General features: G+C 39.9%; 1 protein-coding gene across 4 annotated transcripts in view; it reads right to left on the minus strand.

Moving 5' to 3' along the window:
• The window catches only part of LOC126188835 (cAMP-specific 3',5'-cyclic phosphodiesterase 4A-like), a 323,773-nt gene that overhangs the window by 163,092 nt on the left and 138,623 nt on the right, over nucleotides 1-22,058 (minus strand). For all 4 annotated transcript variants that reach the window (XM_049930451.1, XM_049930450.1, XM_049930449.1 and 1 more), the window contains 2 exons: nucleotides 19,250-19,384; nucleotides 7,854-8,177 (listed from right to left, as the gene is read on the minus strand). In XM_049930451.1, the coding sequence (XP_049786408.1) occupies nucleotides 7,854-8,177; nucleotides 19,250-19,384 (459 nt within the window). The remainder of the gene's footprint in view (nucleotides 1-7,853; nucleotides 8,178-19,249; nucleotides 19,385-22,058) is intronic.

Consider the following 22,058-nt stretch of genomic DNA (forward strand, 5'->3'; position numbering starts at 1 on the left):
TGACAGCATAATTCAGTCTTTTCTGTGCCAAAGGTAGATTTAACCCAGAATAGTAAAGACATCCTTTCTTCTAGAATTGTAGCTATGCACTTCACTATTACTTTTGAATTGTGATGTATTATTAATAACAAATTTCATAAGTGAATATATGTATTGCGAGTGTACTGTGAATATCCCAAGATCCTTAAATAAATGTCTGCAAGGTGAACTTGGGTGGACCGCAGCTATTATTCTGATTACTTGCTTTTGTGCAATGAATACTTTTTCCCTTAATGATGATTTGCCCCAAAATATGATGTCATATGAAAACAGTGAATGAAAATAGGCACAGTAGGCTAATTTAATTATCTGTTTACCATCAAAATTTGCAATAATCCTAATAGCATAAGTGGCTAAACCTAACCATTTCAGCACATCATCAATGTGTTTTTTCCAGTTAAATCTGTCATCAATGCACACATCCAGAAATTTTGAATATTCTGCCTAAATTTTGAATATTCTGCCTTAGCAACAGACTTTTATTCCAAATCCATATGTATCAATGGTGTTATGCCATTTACTGTACAGAACTGTATGTACTGTGTTTCCCCAAAATTTAGAAGAGTCAATTTTCATAGCACCACTTAATAATTTTCTAAAAGACATTATTTACAATTTCCTCAGCTGATTCTTGTTCGTTGGGTGTGACTACTATGCTTGTATCATCATCAAAAAGAAGAAGCCTTGCATCTTCATGAATATAGAGTGGCAAGTCATTAATATACACCATGTGATCAGAAGTATCCAGACACCTGGCTGAAAATGACTTACAAGTTCATGGCACCCTCCACTGGTAATGCTGAATTTCAATATGATGTTTGCCCACCCTTAGCCTTGATGACAGCTTGCACTCTCGCAGTCATACGTTCAATCACTTGCTGGAAGGTTTCTTGGGGAATGACAGTCCATTCTTCACGGAGTGCTGCACTGAGGAGAGGTATTGATGTCAGTCAGTGAAGCATGGCATGAAGTTGACATTCCAAAACATCCCAAAGGTGCTCTATCACATTCATGTCGGAACTCTGTGCAGGCCAGTCCATTTCAGGGATATTATTATTGTGTAACCACTCCGCCACAGGCCTTGCATTACGAACAGGTGCTCAATCGTGTTGAAAGATGCAATTGTCATCCCTGAATTTCTCTTCAACAGTGGGAAGCTACAAGGTACTTAAAATGTCACTGTAGTCCTGTGCTGTGATAGTGCGATGCAACACAACAAGGGGTGCAAGCCCTCTTCATGAAAAACACGACCACACCATAACAGCACCGCCTCCAAATTTTACTGTTTGCACTACACACATTGGCAGATGACCTTCTCCGGGCATTCGCCATACCTACACCCTGTCATCGGATCGCCACACTGTTTACCATGATTCATCACTTCACACAACATTTTTCCACTGTTCATTCGTCCAATGTTTATGCTCCTTACACCAAGCGAAGCATCATTTGACACTTACCAGCATGGTGTGTGGCTTACGAGCAGCTGCCCGACCATGTTACCCAAGTTTTCTCACTTCCCGCCTAAGTGTCATAGTACTTGTGGTGGATCCTGATGCTGTTTGGAATTCCTGTGTGATGGTCTGGATAGGTGTCTGCCTATTACACATTATGACCCTCTTGAATGTCAGTGATCTCCGTCAGTCAACAGACGAGGTTGGCATGTACACTTTTGTGCTGCATGTGTCCCTTCACGTTTCCACTTCACTATCACGTTGGAAACAGTGGTCCAAGAGATGTTTAGGAGTGTGGAAATGTCACATACAGACATACATAGTGCGTTCCTTAAGTAATGCGACCAATTTTTTTCTGATGCAACGGTACACCACAGCGTGTCGTAACCAGCTAGGCTAAGTGGAGGGGGGGTGTTAGCTTCAAACCGCTCTTTGTCTCATTTGGCTGTGAGCTGCCAGAGTCAGGATGTGTGTTTCAGTCAATCCTGTTTTGAGTTTATGTAACACGGCATAATGGATCATTCTGTAGAGCAATGGTACGCTATAAAATTTTGTGTTAAACTTGTGAAGTCCACCACCGATAAGTTTCTATTACTTCAACGTGCCTTTGGGACTGATTGCTTGTCCAGATCACAAGTTTTCCAATGGCACAAGTCATTCATGGAGGGCTGAGAGGAGATCACCGATGAACCTCACAGTGGACAGCCATCAACCGCACAAGTCGACGAAAATGTGACGCGCGTGCACGATTGTTTGAACTCTGACAGATGTCTGAGCCTTCAATTGATAGCACAAACACTAAACATGTCAAAAACAACCATTTTCCGCATTGTGACTGAAGATTTGAACATGAGAAAGGTGTGTGCCAAACTAGTCCCAAAAGTGTTGACTGATGAACACAAGCACATGCGAGGGCTTCGGTGCCAAGAATTGTTGGAAACGTGTGAAAATTATCCTCATTTTTTAACTTAGTTATCACTGGTGATGAGTCGTGGATTTTTAAGTGCAACCCTGAGGCAAAAAGGCAGAGTTCAGAGTGACACACCCCATCGTTGCCCAAGCTCAAGAAAACATGCATGAGCAAGTCCAGGATCAAAACCATGCTCATTGTCTTCTTTGACATCAGAGGCATTGTCCACCACAAATTTGTACCTACCGGGACTACAGTGAACTCAGCATTTTACTGGAAAGTGCTCAAAAGACTGAAAAGGAGGGTCTCACACTGCCGAAGCGACATCAAGGACACATGGAAAGTTCACCACGACAACGTGCCGAGTTACAGCACCTTCATTGTCAACGACTTCCTGGCCAAGACCAAGATCCCATTGGTTCCCCAGCCTCCCTACAGTACTGACCTGGCTCCCACTGACCAGAAGTGTATCGACGCAAGAGGGTGCTATTTTGAAAATTTTTGATTATTTGTACGAATATATTCAATAAATGATTTTTTATGAATTTGGTTGCATTACTTATGGAACACACCTTGTATGATGCTAGTGACAACCAATCATCTGACAATGTCCGAAGGCCATGAGTTCTGCGGAGCATCTTATTCTACTCTCTCATGATGTCTGCCTCCCCCCATGAACCATGGACCTTGCCATTGGTGGGGAGGCTTGTGTGCCTCAGCGATACAGATAGCTGTACCGTAGGTGCAACCACAACATAGGGATATCTGTTGAGAGGCCAGACAAACGTGTGGTTCCTGAAGAGGGGCAGCAGCCTTTTCAGTAGTTGCAAGGGCAACAGTCTGGATGATTGACTAATCTGGCCTTGTAACAATAACCAAAACGGCCTTGCTGTGCTGGTACTGCGAACGGCTGAAAGCAAGGGGAAACTACAGCCGTAATTTTTCCCGAGGGCATGCAGCTTTACTGTATGGTTAAACGATGATGGCGTCCTCTTGCGTAAAATATTCCGGAGGTAAAATAGTCCCCCATTAGGATCTCTGGGCGGGGACTACTCAAGAGGATGTCGTTATCAGGAGAAAGAAAACTGGCGTTCTACGGATCTGAGCGTGGAATGTCAGATCACTTAATCGGGCAGGTAGGTTAGAAAATTTAAAAAGGGAAATGGATAGGTTAAAGTTAGATATAGTGGGAATTAGTGAAGTTCGGTGGCAGGAGGAACAAGACTTCTGGTCAGGTGCCTACAGGGTTATAAACACAAAATCAAATAGGGGTAATGCAGGTGTAGGTTTAATAATGAATAGGAAAATAGGAACGCGGGTAAGCTACTACAAACAGCATAGTGAACGCATTATTGTGGCCAAGATAGATACGAAGCCCACACCTACTACAGTAGTACAAGTTTATATGCCAACTAGCTCTGCAGATGATGAAGAAATTGAAGTAATGTATGATGAAATAAAAGAAATTATTCAGATAGTGAAGGGTGACAAAAATTTAATAGTCATGGGTGACTGGAATTTGGTAGTAGGAAAAGGGAGAGAAGGAAACGTAGTAGGTGAATATAGATTGGGGGTAAGAAATGAAAGAGGAAGCCGCCTGGTAGAATTTTGCACAGAGCACAACTTAATCATAGCTAACAATTGGTTTAAGAATCATGAAAGAAGGTTGTATACATGGAAGAACCCTGGAGATACTAAAAGGTATCAGACAGATTATATAATGGTAAGACAGAGATTTAGGAACCAGGTTTTAAATTGTGAGACATTTCCAGGGGCAGATGTGGACTCTGACCACAATCTATTGGTTATGAACTGTAGATTAAAACTGAAGAAACTGCAAAAAGGTGGGAATTTAAGGAGATGGGACCTGGATAAACTGAAAGAACCAGAGGTTGTACAGAGTTTCAGGGAGAGCGTAAGGGAACAATTGACAGGAATGGGGGAAAGAAATACAGTAGAAGAACAATGGGTAGCTTTGAGGGATGAAGTAGTGAAGGCAGCAGAGCATCAAGTAGGTAAAAAGACAAGGGCTAGAAGAAATCCTTGGGTAACAGAAGAAATATAGAATTTAATTGATGAAAGGAGAAAACATAAAAATGCAGTAAATGAAGCAGGCAAAAAGGAATAAAGAGCTCAGATGGAAACCCAGTTCTAAGCAAAGAAGGGAAAGCAGAAAGGTGGAAGGAGTATATAGAAGGTCTATATAAGGGCGATGTACTTGAGGACAATATTATGGAAATGGAAGAGGATGTAGATGAAGATGAAATGGGAGATACGATACTGCGTAAAGAGTTTGACAGAGCACTGAAAGACCTGAGTCGAAACAAGGCCCCCGGAGTAGACAACATTCCATTGGAACTACTGACGGCCTTGGGAGAGCCAGTACTGACAAAACTCTACCATCTGGTGAGCAAGATGTATGAGACAGGCGAAATACCCTCAGATGTCAAGAATAATATAATAATTCCAATCCCAAAGAAATCAGGTGTTGACAGATGTGAAAATTACCAAACTATCAGTTTAATAAGTCACAGCTGCCAAATACTAACACGAATTCTTTACAGACGAATGGAAAAACTAGTAGAAGCCGACCTCGTGGAAGATCAGTTTGGATTCCGTAGAAAAACTGGAACACATGAGGCAATACTGACCTTACGACTTATCCTAGAAGAAAGATTAAGGAAAGGCAAACCTATATTTCTAGCATTTGTAGACTTAGAGAAAGCTTTTGACAATGTTGACTGGAAAACCTCTTTCAAAGGCAGGGGTAAAATACAGGGATTGAAAGGCTATTTATAATTTGTACAGAAACCAGATGGCAGTTATAAGGGTCGAGGGACATGAAAGGGAAGCAGTTGTTGGGAAGGTAGTATGACTGGGTTGTAGCCTCTCCCCGATGTTATTCAATCTGTATATTGAGCAAGCAGTAAAGGAAACAAAAGAAAAATTCGGAGTAGGTATTAAAATCCATGGAGAAGAAATAAAAACTTTGAGGTTCACCGATGACATTGTAATTCTGCCAGAGACAGCAAAGGACTTGGAAGAGCAGTTGAATGGAATGGATAGCATCTTGAAAGGAGGATATAAGATGAACATCAACAAAAGCTAAACAAGGATAATTGAATGTAGTCGAATTAAGTCGGGTGATGCTGAGGGAATTAGATTAGGAAATGAGACACTTAAAGTAGTAAAGGAGTTTTGCTATTTGGGGAGCAAAATAACTGATGATGGTCGAAGTAGGGAGGATATAAAATGTAGACTGGCAATGGCAAGGAAAGCGTTTCTGAAGAAGAGAAATTTGTTAACATCGAGTATAGATTTAAGTGTCAGGAAGTCGTTTCTGAAAGTATTTGTATGGAGTGTGGCCTTGTATGGAAGTGAAACATGGACGATAAATAGTTCGGACAGGAAGAGAATAGAAGCTTTCAAAATGTGGTGCTACAGAAGAATGCTGAAGATTAGATGGGTAGATCACATAACTAATGAGGAGGTATTGAATAGGATTGGGGAGAAGAGAAGTTTGTGGTACAACTTGACCAGAAGAAGGGATCGGTTGGTAGGACATGTTCTGAGGCATCAAGGGATCACCAATTTAGTATTGGAGGGCAGTGTGGAGGGTAAAAATCATAGAGGGAGACCAAGAGATGAATACACCAAGCAGATTCAGAAGGATGTAGGTTGCAGTAGGTACTGGAAGATGAAGAAGCTTGCACAAGATAGAGTAGCATGGAGAGCTGCATCAAACCAGTCTCAGGACTGAAGACCACAACAATAACAACATGATGTCTGACGATAACTGAGGTCACTGATATGGAGTACCTGGCAGTAGGTGGCAGCAGAAAGCACCTAATATGAAAAATGTATGTTTTTGTGGGTGTCTGGATACTTTTGATCACATAGCGTATTTTAAGAACAATAAGAGATTCAAGACTGTGGGATACCATTCTTGATACCCACCCCCCCCCCCCACCCCCCCCCCCCCCCCCAGGTAGAAGACTGCTGATTCTTGCAGACTACCTGTACTGTTAATTTCAACCTCCTGCATTCTCCCAGTTAAATATGAATTAAACCATTTGTGCACTGTCCTACTCATACTACAATACTTCAGCATATCTAGAAGAATTTCACAATTTTCACATTAAAAAACCATTGACAGATAACAAAATATCTCAATGGACAATGTTCAGTTATTCAAAGCATATAATATTTGATCAGTGAAGGTATACATAGCATTTTCTGTTGAAAAGTCTTTCTAAAAACCAAACTGACATTTTGTTAGTACTTCATTTTTACAAATATGTGATGCTACTTTTGAATAATTTTTTTTTCCAAGAATTTTGGACAATGTTGTCAGAAGTGAGATTGGGTGGTAGCTGCTAGCAGCAGACGTACCCCCTTTTTTATGCAATGGTTTAACAATAGCATATTTCAGTCTATCTGAAAAATAACCTGTCTTAGTGAGCTACTATGTATGTGGCTGAGAATCCTATTTATCTGTTGGGAACAAGCTTTCAGTACTCTGTTGGGAATATCAGTTCCACGTAAGCTTTTATTTTTGAGCAAATTGATTATTTTCCTAATTTCAGTAGGAGAGGTGGGTTGAATTTCAATTTTATCAAATTGTATCGGTATTGCCTCTTCCATACACTGCCTTGCATTTTCTAATGATTAGTTGGATCTTATTTTCTCTACAACAATTAAAAATGATTATTAAAAATGTTTTCTACTTCTGACTATTTGTTAACAAACTTTTCATTGAATTTGACAGAAATACAGTGTTTATGTACTCTCGGTTGCCCCCTTTCCCTTAATATTCCAAATTGTTTTAATTTTATTACAATATGTGCTAAAATCAGACACAATGCACATACTTCTGGGCATTTTAATAACTTTTCTTAATACGGTGCAGTATTTTTACAATGTTTCACAATAACCATTAGATGTGCCCACTTGCTGCTTTCTCTTATCGCTTATCATTTTCCACCCTCTATTTTCCATGACCTCATAAAACTCTATTCTTGATGTTGCATTTGTTGAAAAAAGGAAACTAAAAAATTCAGAGACAGAATCCATACATTACACTACACACGCAACAGGAGCACTGACATGGATGCAGCAGTACTTGCAAACCAGTGAGAACACCTCTGTACTTACAAACAGAACATTATTCTCATATACTGCTCAAATCCTAAAATGACAACAGTAAAATCACATGCAAACAAGGTACAAGTATAGTACATCTTATGCACTGAAAATCCATTTTACAACCTATTGGTCACACAATCAGTATGTTCCATGAAGAGCAAACCCTTAATTTCACTAGGTATACTTTAAAAGCTTTAACAAAAATAATCTGGAAACAAAGTACAAATTTTATACTGTGCCTGTGAAGTGTTCAGAATGGAAATAAGGTTTCTAAACAGAATATTTTTGCTGCACAATGAACATACCTCTTCTGCCTGTATGACTTCATCTTCCTCATCAAGCTCAGGTTCAGGCTCAGCATCTGAAATTTCTGTGCGAGTTTCCTCTGCTAGTTCCTGCTGGACTAATGCTTCCCAACGTGCTTGATTGGTGCGCAGATGAGACATCATTCGACGAGAAAGAGGTGTTCCTAGGAAACGATGCCACTCTTCTACTAGTGGCGAAACCACAAACCGAAAGAAGCCCGCTTGGATCTTTGGCACAGAAGTCGTCTGCCGATCACACAATGACGTTACTGGCAAGTTCAGCTGTCGTTCATAATCACCTTGACGGAAGAACTCCTCACAAACCTGTGAATATAGTACAGAGCATTTGCCAGCATGCATTTAGAGAAAGTGAGTGAGAAAGATAAAATATCTATATTACACTTGCAGTCTAAGTCGTGAACTCAACGAGGGGACACTTGAAGCGAGTGTAAGGTATTTTGCCTGTTCCATTACTCTCAGAATCCAACACATAAAGTGTAGAGTTACACTGTGTGTATAATACCAACAGTTATTAGTTCTCTGTAAATTTTATACCTTGTTGTTATACATATTTTTTGTGACTGGTTTATATTGTGAATCTGTTTATACTAAGTAACCCTCCCTAGAAGCAAAAGAAAAATTTCAAATGCTTTTATAGGTGAGAATTGCTTTTTTTTTAAACTACAGAATATTTAAACAAACGTACCACAGGATAAACACTTGCTTCATATAACTAATACTAATGCATGCACATAAAAATTACATGTAATATTTTCAGACCAAAAGATACATTGATCACTGTTTTGTAATGTGGAAATGGGAACAACTATCTACAATGCACTGGTAAGGACACACAAAATCTAGAAAAGAGGATAAAAAATTAGCTTAGAGATTCATAGCCGTTTTTAAAATTAACTCTCAGGGGGCTCAAATAGATAATTATTAATTATTCCCTCTGGTGGAGGGGGGGAGGGGGGGGGAGGGGGGGGAGAAAGATAGAGACACGTAATCTTCAGGAGGCTTCAGTAGGAGAGGGTTAAGACTCAAGGGTGGAGTGATGAGCCAAAGGAAATGGGAAATGGAGGAAAGCACATGAACAGTATTATTTATGAGTAGAGGTCTGCGCGGATGCGGATATCCGCAGATATCCGCGGTATTTGTTACTTGGCGGATAAAATCATGACCGGCGCGGATATCCGCAGGTCATCTGCAGATAATGAGCAAGGCATCTGCCCAGTACATATATTGCAATGTTAGTTCAAAACTTCAAGTCTGTTGACATTCTTGGAATCTTGCAGGGCCCGGGTAGAGCGGATATCTGTTGTCCTTAGCCACTGGCTATGAGCGACGTTGCTGTACCCAAGAGCCCTGCGCCTAATCCGTTTCCGCAACCGTGTCTTTTGTGTGGCCTGTGAAGTGCTCCCTAGGTGGCAAACCTGCCCACTGTCTACCAGACAGGTGCCTGTTGCAATTTTCCGCTTACTTCAGTTAGCACTTTGTAGTGACCGAGTGACAACGAGAATCATAGTGAATATCAGTGAGAGTTCTTTCTTCAAATGAACACCAAATCGATGGATACAATATCATGTAAGGTGAAAAAAGGTGATTTTACATTAGTGAAGGAAAACAAATTGGCCGGCCTGGGTGGCTGAGCGGTTCTAGGCACTACAGTCTGGAACCGTGCGACCACTACGGTCGCAGGTTCGAATCCTGCCTCAGGCATGGATGTGTGTGATGTCCTTAGGTTAGTTAGGTTTAAGTAATTCTAAGTTCTAGGAGACTGATAAGTCCCATAGTGCTCAGAGCCATTTGAACCATTTTGAAAACAAATTGAAATCGCCAATTTGGAAAAAATTCGCATACGTATTTGATGGCAACGAAAAGATAAACGATATAGTGGCTTGTTTTGCATGTAAAAAAGTATATTCCTACACTGGACACAAAAGTGGAACTTCAAATTTGCTAAAACATTTGTGTGAGGCTGGACAAAGCAGCATAATTACTTATTTAAATACCAAGAGAGGCGTGAAAGTTCCTGAAGTTCTGCCAAATTTGAAGACAGCCGTGACAGAAAAGCTTATCAATCTTGTCAGCAAAGACATTTTACCATTCAAAGTTGCGTGTGGATCTGGGTTTCTCGAGACGGTACAGTTTCTTATTGATTTGGGGGCAAAGTACGGTGCAGTGACTGCTAAGGAACTGCTACCTCATCCAACCACTCCTAATTTCTATAACCACTGATTTTGTTGTCACTCTTCGGAAGACGAATTATTTCTTACAGACGTCAATTATTGCTGGCAGTTTAACTTTTTCACAGGTGTGCCAGCATTTTGCAGTGAAGGCCTAATACTGTGAATATTTTCACCTGGAAGTGATGAGGACTGAACGCGTAAGCTATAATATAATCATCAGCTGACATGAATGGCTTCAAAATTTGACACATCCAAGCAGTGACTGCAAAAAAACTGTCGGTAAATGATGCAATGTGCTAGTAACAGTTTAAAACCATCATCATTTTCAGCTGCCTTGGCACAAGAGCAGCGAAATATAATTGTTTCTATACATGTATTTTCATCATTTAATACTATTACATTGAATTTTATATTTTTAAATAGCGTTTCCATTCTCACAACATCCGAGCCGCTATTGTGTGCGCTCCGGAGTGCCAATACTTTCCTGTTTGGAATGGTCTACTTAAGTGTAGGTATAGAGCATTTCTTGTGATTTAAGAAGTCAAGAGTAGTTAAGTTGTCATAGAAATGGCACCCTAACAATAACTATGTAATTACATACCATAATTCTAAGTACTACTGTCAATTACTATTAATTACTCATTCAAAACTTAAATATTTGCGGATGCGGATAAGGAACTTGCGGATTAATTGCTGCGGATGCGGTCGCGGATTAGGACCTTACGGATGTGGTGAGGATTGCACTTTTCTTATCCGTGCAGACCTCTATTTATGAGGCAGATATATCATGGTGGATGGAAATGAGCAGAAGAATAGAAGTAGCAGTACCTCAATGAAGTGAAAGTTATAATACTAGGTATATCTAAATCTTATCCTACCCCCATGAACCATGGACCTTGCCATTGGTGGGGAGGCTTGCGTGCCTCAGCGATACAGATAGCTGTACCATAGGTGCAAACACAACGGAGGGGTATCTGTTGAGAGGCCAGACAAACGTGTGGTTCCTGAAGAAGGGCAGTAGCCTTTTCAGTAGTTGCAGGGGCAACAGTCTGGATGATTGACTGATCTGGCCTTGTAACACTAACCAAAACGGCCTTGCTGCGCTGGTACTGCAAACGGCTGAAAGCAAGGGGAAACTACAGCCATAATTTTTCCCGAGGGCATGCAGCATTACTGTATGGTTAAATGATGATGGCGTCCTCTTGGGTAAAACATTACGGAGGTAAAATAGTCCCCCATTCGGATCTCCGGGCAGGGACTACTCGAGAGGACGTCATTATCAGGAGAAAGAAAACTGGCATTCTACGGATCGGAGCGTGGAATGTCAGATCCCTTAATCGGGCAGGTAGGTTAGAAAATTTAAAAAGGGAAATAGATAGGTTAAAGTTAGATATAGTGGGAATTAGTGAAGTTTGGTGGCAGGAGGAACAAGACTTCTGGTCAGGTGAATACAGGGTTATAAATACAAAATCAAATAGGGGTAATGTGGGAGTAGGTTTAACAATGAATAAGAAAATAGGAGTGCGGGTAAACTACTACAAACAGCATAGTGAATGTATTATAGTGGCCAAGATAGACACGAAGCCCACGCCTACTACAGTAGTACAAGTTTATATGCCAACTAGCTCTGCAGATGATGAAGAAATTGAAGAAATGTATGATGAAATAAAAGAAATGATTCAGATAGTGAAGGGAGATGAAAATTTAATAGTTATGTGTGACTGGAATTCGTCAGTAGGAAAAGGGAGAGAAGGAAACGTAGTAGGCGAATATGGATTGGGGGTAAGAAACGAAAGAGGAAGCCGCCTGGTAGAATTTTGCACAGAGCACAACCTAATCATAGCTAACACTTGGTTCAAGAATCATGAAAGAAGATTGTATACATGGAAGAAGCCTGGAGATTCTGACAGGTTTCAGATAGATTATATAATGGTAAGACAGAGATTTAGGAACCAGGTTTTAAATTGTGAGACATTTCCAGGGGCAGATGTGGACTCTGACCACAATCTATTGGTTATGACCTGTAGATTAAAACTGAAGAAACTGCAAAAAGGTGGGAATTTAAGGAGATGGGACCTGGATAAACTGAAAGAACCAGAGGTTGTACAGAGTTTCAGGGAGAGCATAAGGGAACAACTGACAGGAATGGGGGAAAGAAATACAGTAGAAGAACAATGGGTAGCTTTGAGGGATGAAGTGGTACAGGCAGCAGAGGAGCAAGTAGGTAAAAAGACGAGGGCTAGTAGAAATCCTTGGGTAACAGAAGAAATATAGAATTTAATTGATGAAAGGAGAAAACATAAAAATGCAGTAAATGAAGCAGGCAAAAAGGAATACAAACGTCTCAAAAATGAGATCGACAGGAAGTGCAAGATGGCTAACCAGGGATTGCTAGAGGACAAATGTAAGGATGTAGAGGCTTATCTCACTAGGGGTAAGATAGATACTGCCTACAGGAAAATTAAAGAGACCTTTGGAGAAAAGAGAGTCACTTGTAGGAATATCAAGAGCTCAGATGGAAACCCAGTTCCAAGCAAAGAAGGGAAAGCAGAAAGGTGGAAGGAGTATATAGAGGGTCTATATAAGGGCAATGTACTTGGGGACAATATTATGGAAATGGAAGAGGATGTAGATGAAGATGAAATGGGAGATATGATACTGCGTGAAGAGTTTGACAGGGCACTGAAAGATCTGAGTCGCAAAAAAGCTCCGGGAGTAGACAACATTCCATTAGAACTACTGACAGCCTTGGGAGAGCCAGTCCTGACAAAAGCCTACCATCTGGTGAGCAAGATGTATGAGACAGGCGAAATACCCTCAGATGTCAAGAAGAATATAATAATTCCAATCCCAAAGAAAGCAGGTGTTGACAGATGTGAAAATTACCAAACTATCAGTTTAATAAGTCACAGCTGCAAAATACTAACACGAATTCTTTACAGACGAATGGAAAAACTAGTAGAAGCCAACCTTGGGGAAGATCAGTTTCGATTCCGTAGAAATATTGGAACACGTGAGGCAATACTGACCCTACGACTTATCTTAGAAGCTAGATTAAGGAAAGACAAACCTACGTTCCTAGCATTTGTAGACTAAGAGAAAGCTTTTGACAATGTTGACTGGAATACTCTCTTTCAAATTCTGAAGGTGGCAGAGGGTAAAATACAGGGAGGGAAAAGCTATTTACAATTTGTACAGAAACCAGATGGCAGTTATAAGAGTCGAGGGACATCAAAGGGAAGCAGTGATTGGGAAGGGAGTGAGACAGGGTTGTAGCCTCTCCCCAATGTTGTTCAATCTGTATATTGAGCAAGCAGTAAAGGAAACAAAAGAAAAACTCGGAGTAGGTTTAAAATCCATGGAGAAGAAATAAAAACTTTGAGGTTTGCCGATGACATTGTAATTCTCTCAGAGACAGCAAAGGACTTGGAAGAGCAGTTGAACGGAATGGATAGTGTCTTGAAAGGAGGGTATAAGATGAACATCAACAAAAGCAAAACAAGGATAATGGAATGTAGTCAAATTAAGTCGGGTGATGCTGAGGGTATTAGATTAGGAAATGAGACGCTTAAAGTAGTAAAGGAGTTTTGCTACTTGGGGAGCAAAATAACTGATGATGGTCGAAGTAGAGAGGATATACAATGTAGACTGGCAATGGCAAGGAAAGCGTTTCTGAAGAAGAGAAATTTTTTTAACATCGAGTATTGATTTAAGTGTCACGACGTCGTTTCTGAGAGTATTTGTATGGAGTGTAGCCATGTATGGAAGTGAAACATGGACGATAAATAGTTTGGACAAGAAGAGAATAGAAGCTTTCAAAATGTGGTGCTATAGAGGTTGGTTGGTTGGTTGTTTCGGGGAAGGAGACCAGACAGCGAGGTCATCGGTCTCATCAGATTAGGGAAGGACAGGGAAGGAAGTCAGCCGTGCCCTTTGAAAGGAATCATCCCGGCATTTGCCTGGAGCGATTTAGGGAAATCACGGAAAACGTAAATCAGGATGGCCGGACACGGGATTGAACCGTCGTCCTCCCGAATGCGAGTCCAGTGTCTAACCACTGCGCCACCTCACTCGGTACTATAGAGGAATGCTGAAGATTAGATGGGTAGATCACGTAACTAATGAGGTGGTACTGAATAGGATTGGGGAGAAGAGGAGTTTTGGCACAACTTGACTAGAAGAAGGGATCGGTTGGTAGGACATGTTCTGAGGCGTCAAGTGATCACCAATTTAGTACTGGAGGGCAGCGTGGAGGGTAAAAATCGTAGAGGGAGACCAAGAGATGAATACACTGAACAGATACAGAAGGATGTAGTTTGCAGTAGGTACTGGGAGATGAAGAAGCTTGCACAGGATAGAGTAGCATGGAGAGCTACATCAAACCAGTCTCAGGACTGAAGACCTCAACAACAACAACAAACAATCTAAATCTTACTGGAGGCACTGGTAGTCTCTCACCCCCCCCCCACCCCCCCACCCCACACACACACACACACACACACACACCTAGGCAACATGTCTGCTGAGTGTTGACCATTCTGTGTTGATTTCTGGAAACTTTCAAATCCAAACAAGACATTGTGCAGACGAAACAAGCCAATGTGAGGCATTCTATCAACACAATGGATCATCAACCCATTAGATAGCACACACATACAGTATCCTCAGCTGAGTAAGCAATAATTCAGGAGGAGGCTGTGAGGTGCCACCACTCAACTGTGACAGTCCTCGTGAAAAGAGGTGAAGATGTGCACAGTCTCTGCATCACTTGTGAGTGAACAGAATTTCCAAATCTAGGCTCTCCTCAATGCTAATAAATAAGAAAACCTTGGATTGCTTGAAAAGATTTCTCCTCTGTGTGTAAGCAAACTGACTACTGGCATATCAAGGTAGATAATGTTCACTAGGAAAAGTCTGCCTACAAAACACATAATGGGTTCAGGAAATTCGAATTTATGCCATTTGGCCCATGTAAGATTCGAACGACCATCAAATATAAGATACTCAACATTTTCTGATACCTCAAAGGAATGACACCTTTTTGCTACCTAGCCAACATTACATTTTCTTGAAGACTGCTAAAGTTAATTAATGAAGACTGCTGAAGTTAATTAATGAAGACCTATAGGTCTGCAAAGACTTGAGGATGGGAATTCGTACGTAAGAAGGTGCCTATGCCAATCTCCATTAGCTGTGTGCCACATCATTTTCATTCTTTTGAAAATAAAGAGACTATTTCTTTGGTTCAGGTAAAGACCCATGTAATGGACACACTGCATAACTGTTGTTAAGGTGCTTAGATGCTCATCATATTTCTCTAGGCTGAGAATTTGTTTAGCAAATTTGGGGTTTTCCAGCCATCACTTGTTGTAGTGTACTTTGGTGGTGTACACTACAGTGGTGGAACATGTTTTTGGGCATAGAAGGCTGTGTTTTATTGCCTGGCTGACAAAGTTTACCAAGTATGGGAATGAGTTAGTTCACAACTTTTAGGGCATCCCAGCTGTATACTCTTACCAGGAAAACTGGGCTTAGTCTAAACAGACTTTCACATGACCATAAACCATGTCTTTATATTAAGTATTAAGCTCTCCTACTGATAATGAAGTGAAGGTATAAAATATTAATATTAAGTTACTAGTAACCATAAATGACACAGGGAAGGTGACAGTTGTCATTCATTGGTACTAATCATCATGCAATGACATGAAATAACTTAGGAAAACAATGTAAAAGTGAAATTAAGGGTAAAACATTTTCTACATTCCTTTCATTAGCGGGTTAAAATAACCATGGTGCAAACTAAAAGTGTCATAAATATGAATACAGAAACTGGAAGGACCCTTGAACTTTGGCTTGAAAATATGCGGTTTATCACTGAACCCTTTCAGTTCTTGTTCAAACCAATTTAAAAAAAGCATGCAACAGTGCATACACACTTCTCTGCATCAAAAAACTGCATGCTCACCACACACAGATCTTTTTTCTGTCTTTTGTTCAGTGAACTGATATAATTTTTGCATTGAAACAATTCTATCACAGCAAAAACAAAATCCTTGTTAAAATTAGTCATGTTGCACCATGAATGTAAGAATTCAGAGCTTATTAAATAATATAACACATTACATCATGAATTTTACCACCAAATGTGGCCTCACTGGTACACTACAGACTAAAACTATTCACTGGATCTGAACTGAGTTGTCCCACAATGCTACTCATTTATATATTCATACACACATGTTCCATTAATCCTGTCACAAGGACAAGGAGTTCAGGGCTGTGGAACAAGTCTGAATGCATATTAAAGGGCAGAAACAGTGACTGCAGGCTAATTCTGTAACATAACTAACAATCCATTTGAACTAGTGTTAATATACTCGTATTGATAATCGAGTAACTACTTCAAAAATTATATACAACCACTGTGGCTCCTCTAAGGTTACTCAGCTGCTGTTTTTATCTAACACCTCTTTTTCACTGCTATTGATGTTGTTGTTGTCAATCCTAAGACTGGTTTGATATAGTCTCCCTGCTTCTCTATCTTGTGCAAGCATCTTCACCTGTGCATATTTACTGCAGCTTAATTCATTTAAACCTGATTACTGTATGCAATCCCATACATTCTTTACCCATCTCTCTGCCATTTCCCTTTGCTAACCAAACTGACTTGAAGCCCCAGACAGTGACCCATTAAGTTTCACTTCATTAGTTATCAAATCCTGTCTTCAGCGTTGTACCGTAACATCACATTTCAAAAATCTTGACTTATTAAACTCATAGTTTGGTAATTATAATGCCCATAGCACTTGCTTTTTTTTAATATTGTGATTATTACATTCTTCTATTCAGTTTGACGTTGTCTCATCTCTTTCATATTTCTAACATATATAAGGCAGAACAGTTTTGTCATGGATAGTTCTCTCAAGAATTTTAATAATTGTGAGGGAATGATCTACCTTAGAGGCTAATGACATTCTTGCTCTCGTCTGAACTACGGAATGAGCACTGAAGTTGAAGTTTACACAATATAAGAATATACAAGCATTTGTAGGTCATGCGAATATGCTACACCCTAATTTTTCATTGCTGAATTTTTTGGAAAATGTGTAGCTTATAATCAAGCGAATATGATATTTCACTGTTCTTAATTTTTTCTTCCGGCTTCCACAATGAAACTAACAATATTCCTGCTACTTTGAGTCCCACTATGAACTCAAAATTGTTCCAAGACCTTATAAGAGTGTATGCAAATATACAACAAATAATGAAGTTCTTTTTGTCCACATGTACCACAAACTTCTGATAAAAGCAAGAGCCAACTACACCAATTGCGTAACATATAGGAAAAAGGAGTGAAAGTTATATAAAGCTCCCATTCCTTTTCTTATGCAAGAAGTAATGTAAGACTCTTTTTTAATTATCGAAATTTTTCATACTACTGAATTATTGGGATGAACATAATTAAATTACTTCTTAAATACAATGCACAATTTTGATTTGTAAACAGGATGTTTACTTTGTAACGAATTAATGGATACAGTTGGGGATGGAGCCAAGAGGAGGAGGAGGAGGAGGAGGAAACAACAGAAGAAACGGCAAAAATAATACTGGGCAATGTAGCATTTAAGTATGCTAAATGGCAGGGGCAGTAATAAGAATGGTGCGGGCAACTTCAACAGTGAAAGATAATAAAAAGTTGAGGAAAACAGATGGTGAAAAAAAACTTGACAACAAATTGTTGGTTATCATCATATAAGTAAATTCCCAATTCTTTAAAGAAACAAACCTCCCATGTGTACAACAACATCAAACATCTAATTACATTGCAAAGGATTTAATGTATTAAATATATCATGTTAAGGAAATAAGTAAGAAAGAGTTTAGAAAAGATTTGAAATTATGCTTGAAATTCATTGGAAGATAGTAAGTGCTTTCATTATGAAACTGTGTATGAATATAGTATGAGTAATTTGTGCTCCATTTTAAGCAAAATCAAGTTTTTCATGCACCTCAATTTCTTGACATTATTTCTCCTGAGCTATTTGTCATATAATGATGTAATTGATATAAGTTTGCAGGTACACAATGATGAATGTAGACATTGTAGTATTTTTAAAAAACTGAACACCACCCATACAGGCCACACAGGCCCAATAGTACCAACTGGCCGCCATGTCATCCTCAGCCACAGTCATCACTGGATGCGGATACAGAGGGGCATGTGGTAAGCACACCACTCTCCCAGCCATATGTCAGTTTATGAGACCGTAAACACTACTTCTCAATCAAGTAGCTACTCAATTTACCTCACAAGGGCCAAGTGCACCCTGCTTGTCAACAGCACTCGACAGACCAGATGGTCACACATCCAAGTGCTAGCCCACCCCGACAGCACCTAACTTCGGTGATTTAATGGGAACTGGTATTACCACTGCAGCAGGCTGTTGGCATGAGTTAGTAGTATAGTAGTAATAAATTAATGTCATGATTAATGTTGAAGTTTCACTGCATGTTATTTTCAGCAGAAGCTAGTCTTTCAGGTTTCTAATGTCTTACGAAATAGAAGCTCCTGAACTACATGCCGTACAGATACAATCAGTTGTATATGTGGATCTGTCTGCAAACTGTTCTCTGAATAGTCAGCAGGTCTGATGAAGTTTTATTGCATGAAAAGCATATGTGTAGTAAGTGATAAACTTTTTCCCTTTTATCATCTTGGGGTGGGGTCAGTGAGAAGAAATTTTGCAAAAGTTTGAAATTATCTGTAAAGTTTTGTGGAGTTCACCAAGTACTCTCGTTCTAAAATGCAGGATGAATAAAGTCTTGGTATTTGTGCACCATCAGTTAAGCTGCCTCAAGACGAACACAGTATAAATCCATCATTCTTTTCTTATTGTGTGAAACTTTTGACCTAAGATTATACCTAGTAATGACTAGCCTATGGCAGCCTTTTAAATTTTTAAATTTAGTCACTAATCACAGAAAATATTGAAAACCAAATTTTTCTCCCTGGAAGCCATTACATAGGCAACCTTCAACTGATACTGGGTTCCAGGGCAGTCAGTTAGTAATAAAGACTATGAACAAGGAAAATTTACAGAGATATTTGAATAACACTAATCATTTTCTTTGATAATCCATGTTTTGGCTCCATATTCCTCTGTCCTTTTTTGTCAAAGAATCATATTCATAAGCTGGTACCTTTTGACTCCATTTCCGGCTAACATCCCAAGGTCGGCAAGGATTAGAAATATCAGCACATTTAAGTGCTATTTGGAGAATGAAGTGTCGATCTTCCGGTCTACGCATATCCAGCAAGTTCTGATCCAGGTAACGCTGTAAGTGAAGAGTAAAATGAAAAGAAAAATAAATAAAATTAAAGTTTGTAACATAAACAGCATCAAATAATACCTAAATCGCACAGTAATATTGTCTATAAATTGTATGCAACTTTAATATTCCCAATACTTGCAGAAACTTGCTTGAATGTAATGTGCGACATAAAGCAATACACAGAACTGACAAAATATTTTAAATATGAAGGACACTTATCATACTGACAATTAGTTATTCACATCCAATTTTCTGTAATATTTTACTGACAAGATGCATTAAATCATCTATACTTCCTTCTGTATGGAGGTAATTTACCTGGAAATGAAAATATCTTGACAATTTTGTTTCAGAAGCAAAAATATAATGTGATACTGATGTTATGAACTTAAGTTTATTAGTAGGTAAACATTGTCTAAAAATTCATGCCAACACACATAAATGTCTTCGTAACCGAAATACAGTAGCAGCACTGTAAAGCTACATAATAATTGTCATTATTGCCCAATATGCAAATACTTTATTTCACTTTGGTTGTATGAAAGCACTCATATTAGATTGAAATAAATGTAATAGCTGTAATCATATCTCTCTCTCTCTCTCTCTCTCTCTCTCTCTCTCTCTCTCTCTCTCTCTCTCTCCCCCCCCATCCGAACAGGCCTCCGAAGGCCCAACAGTACCGATCGACCGGCAAGTCGCCCTCAGCTGATAGGCATCACTGGATGAGGATATGGAGGAGCATGTGGTCAGCATATCACTCTCCCAGCCACAGTTTTCATTACCATAACCACTGCTTCTAACTTAAGTAGCTCCTCAATTGGCCTCACAAGGGCTGAGTGCACTTGCCAACAGTTTTCAGCAGATCTGGATGGTCACCCATCCAAGCCTGACAGTGCTTAACTCTGGTGATCTGACAGGAACCAGTGTTACCACTGTGGTATGGTTGTTGACCTCAAATTGTCATCAGTGAAGTAAAACTCAAAAACACAATGTTTCCCAGTGTGTGGGTTCCTTTAATTGTGAAATAATATTTGTGTTAGCATGAAGAAGTGAATCTGAATTAAGAGAATAAATTGACAAGCAGTGTTTATCAGTTACATCACTCATTTTAAGATACAGTATTGTCAATGAAAGTTGTGGACTCAGTTAAACTTTGATTTCAACTAACAGATCATACGAACAAGAAAAATTGGGCTCTATAAAAAATTTGGAATGTATTGTTAGGCACACGTGTCAACTTCTGTGGACATGGGCATTATCTCCGTTCACGCCAACCAGAGGTGCAGCTGTGGCACAAGGTGAGTTACTGTGCAGTGACAAATGAGTGGTGTCTACCACCAAGTTTGTGTCCACCACTTCAAGTGCTGTTCTCTGTTCCATGCTGTATACTGACTTGTTGGTTTTAGCAACTGATTTTGTGTTAACAAAACTGTTCATTTTAGCAACTGATTTTGTGTTAACAAAACTGTTCAAGTCTATGTGATTGAGCACTTAATAAGTACAGGTAGTACTACACTATCTAATATTCCAGCAGTGGTAAGCCTGATGTGATCAGTGCCAAGAAGACTGGTTCACAATAATACTGATTACAGGATGGAACCAACTACAGTATCGTGACTGGCCACTTGCTTCACACTATTTTGTTCGCATAATCCGGCACTCTTGTTTTCCCAGGTTGACGTCAGCTTTTGCTATGCCGGAATTACAGTAAATATAACTAAATTTGCATTGAAGTGAACCAGCTCGATCAATACTATGCTTCCAAAGTTAAGGATATAATCACGGCTCCTCTGGCAGAGAACACCTCCAAAACGTTAAAAACCGAGATGAGTTGCAGTGTCACGAGAAGGCCCTATCAGACATAGGTGACAGAAAACCATTCCAGTACCTGCATCACCTCCACAGCAAGGTGGACATCGGAACAGTGCCTGACACGGATCATTACGATCTATCATACAAAATGATCCATGGAACATGAAAGTAACTAATTAATCTCCTGCACAATGTATGGAGCAACCATATGCCACCACAGGTAAGGACAAATGTCACATTGCAGACACAGATGTTTCTGGATGCTGTTGTGGAACTGGATGTCAGCATCCAAAGAAGCCATTGCTCTGAACCAACAAGTTAGTGCTGTGATAATGGCTGGTAGTGGCGCATCCACGATCCTTCCCATCTCATGCACAGCTTACGATGATCTGTCCACCAAAGTTGAGGCAGTGAGAACACAGACTGACACATTGACAATCTAGGAGCTGTTCCTTGACTCAGTCTGTTTTAGACACTGGTCTAGCAACTTTCTGCTTCCACAAAAGATTCAGAGAGTAGGCTAAAAAGTGCACTAGCCCCTGCATCTATGTGTATGCAAACAGTCGTCGGTCGTAGGCACCACCAACTCCCCAACTATGTCCTGGTGCCTACTCATTACTAACAGGGTATCAGGCCGGAATTATGTAACAGACACAGGATCTGACCTTACTATCCTGCACGAAGTATGACTGTGCTGTTGCTGATTGCCTGCTGTGTTTAGCTTGTCTGCCACAAATAATTCAGCAATTGCGATGATCAGCAAGCAATTATAGGTGCTGATTTCCTAGCTCACTTCTAGCTACTGCCCGATGTAGCAAATGCCCATCTAGGGAATAAAAATACTGGACTTCTAGCCACTTTGTAT

Source organism: Schistocerca cancellata, chromosome 5 (assembly GCF_023864275.1).
Source record: "Schistocerca cancellata isolate TAMUIC-IGC-003103 chromosome 5, iqSchCanc2.1, whole genome shotgun sequence".
In the NCBI taxonomy this organism is placed as follows: Eukaryota; Metazoa; Arthropoda; class Insecta; order Orthoptera; family Acrididae; genus Schistocerca; species Schistocerca cancellata.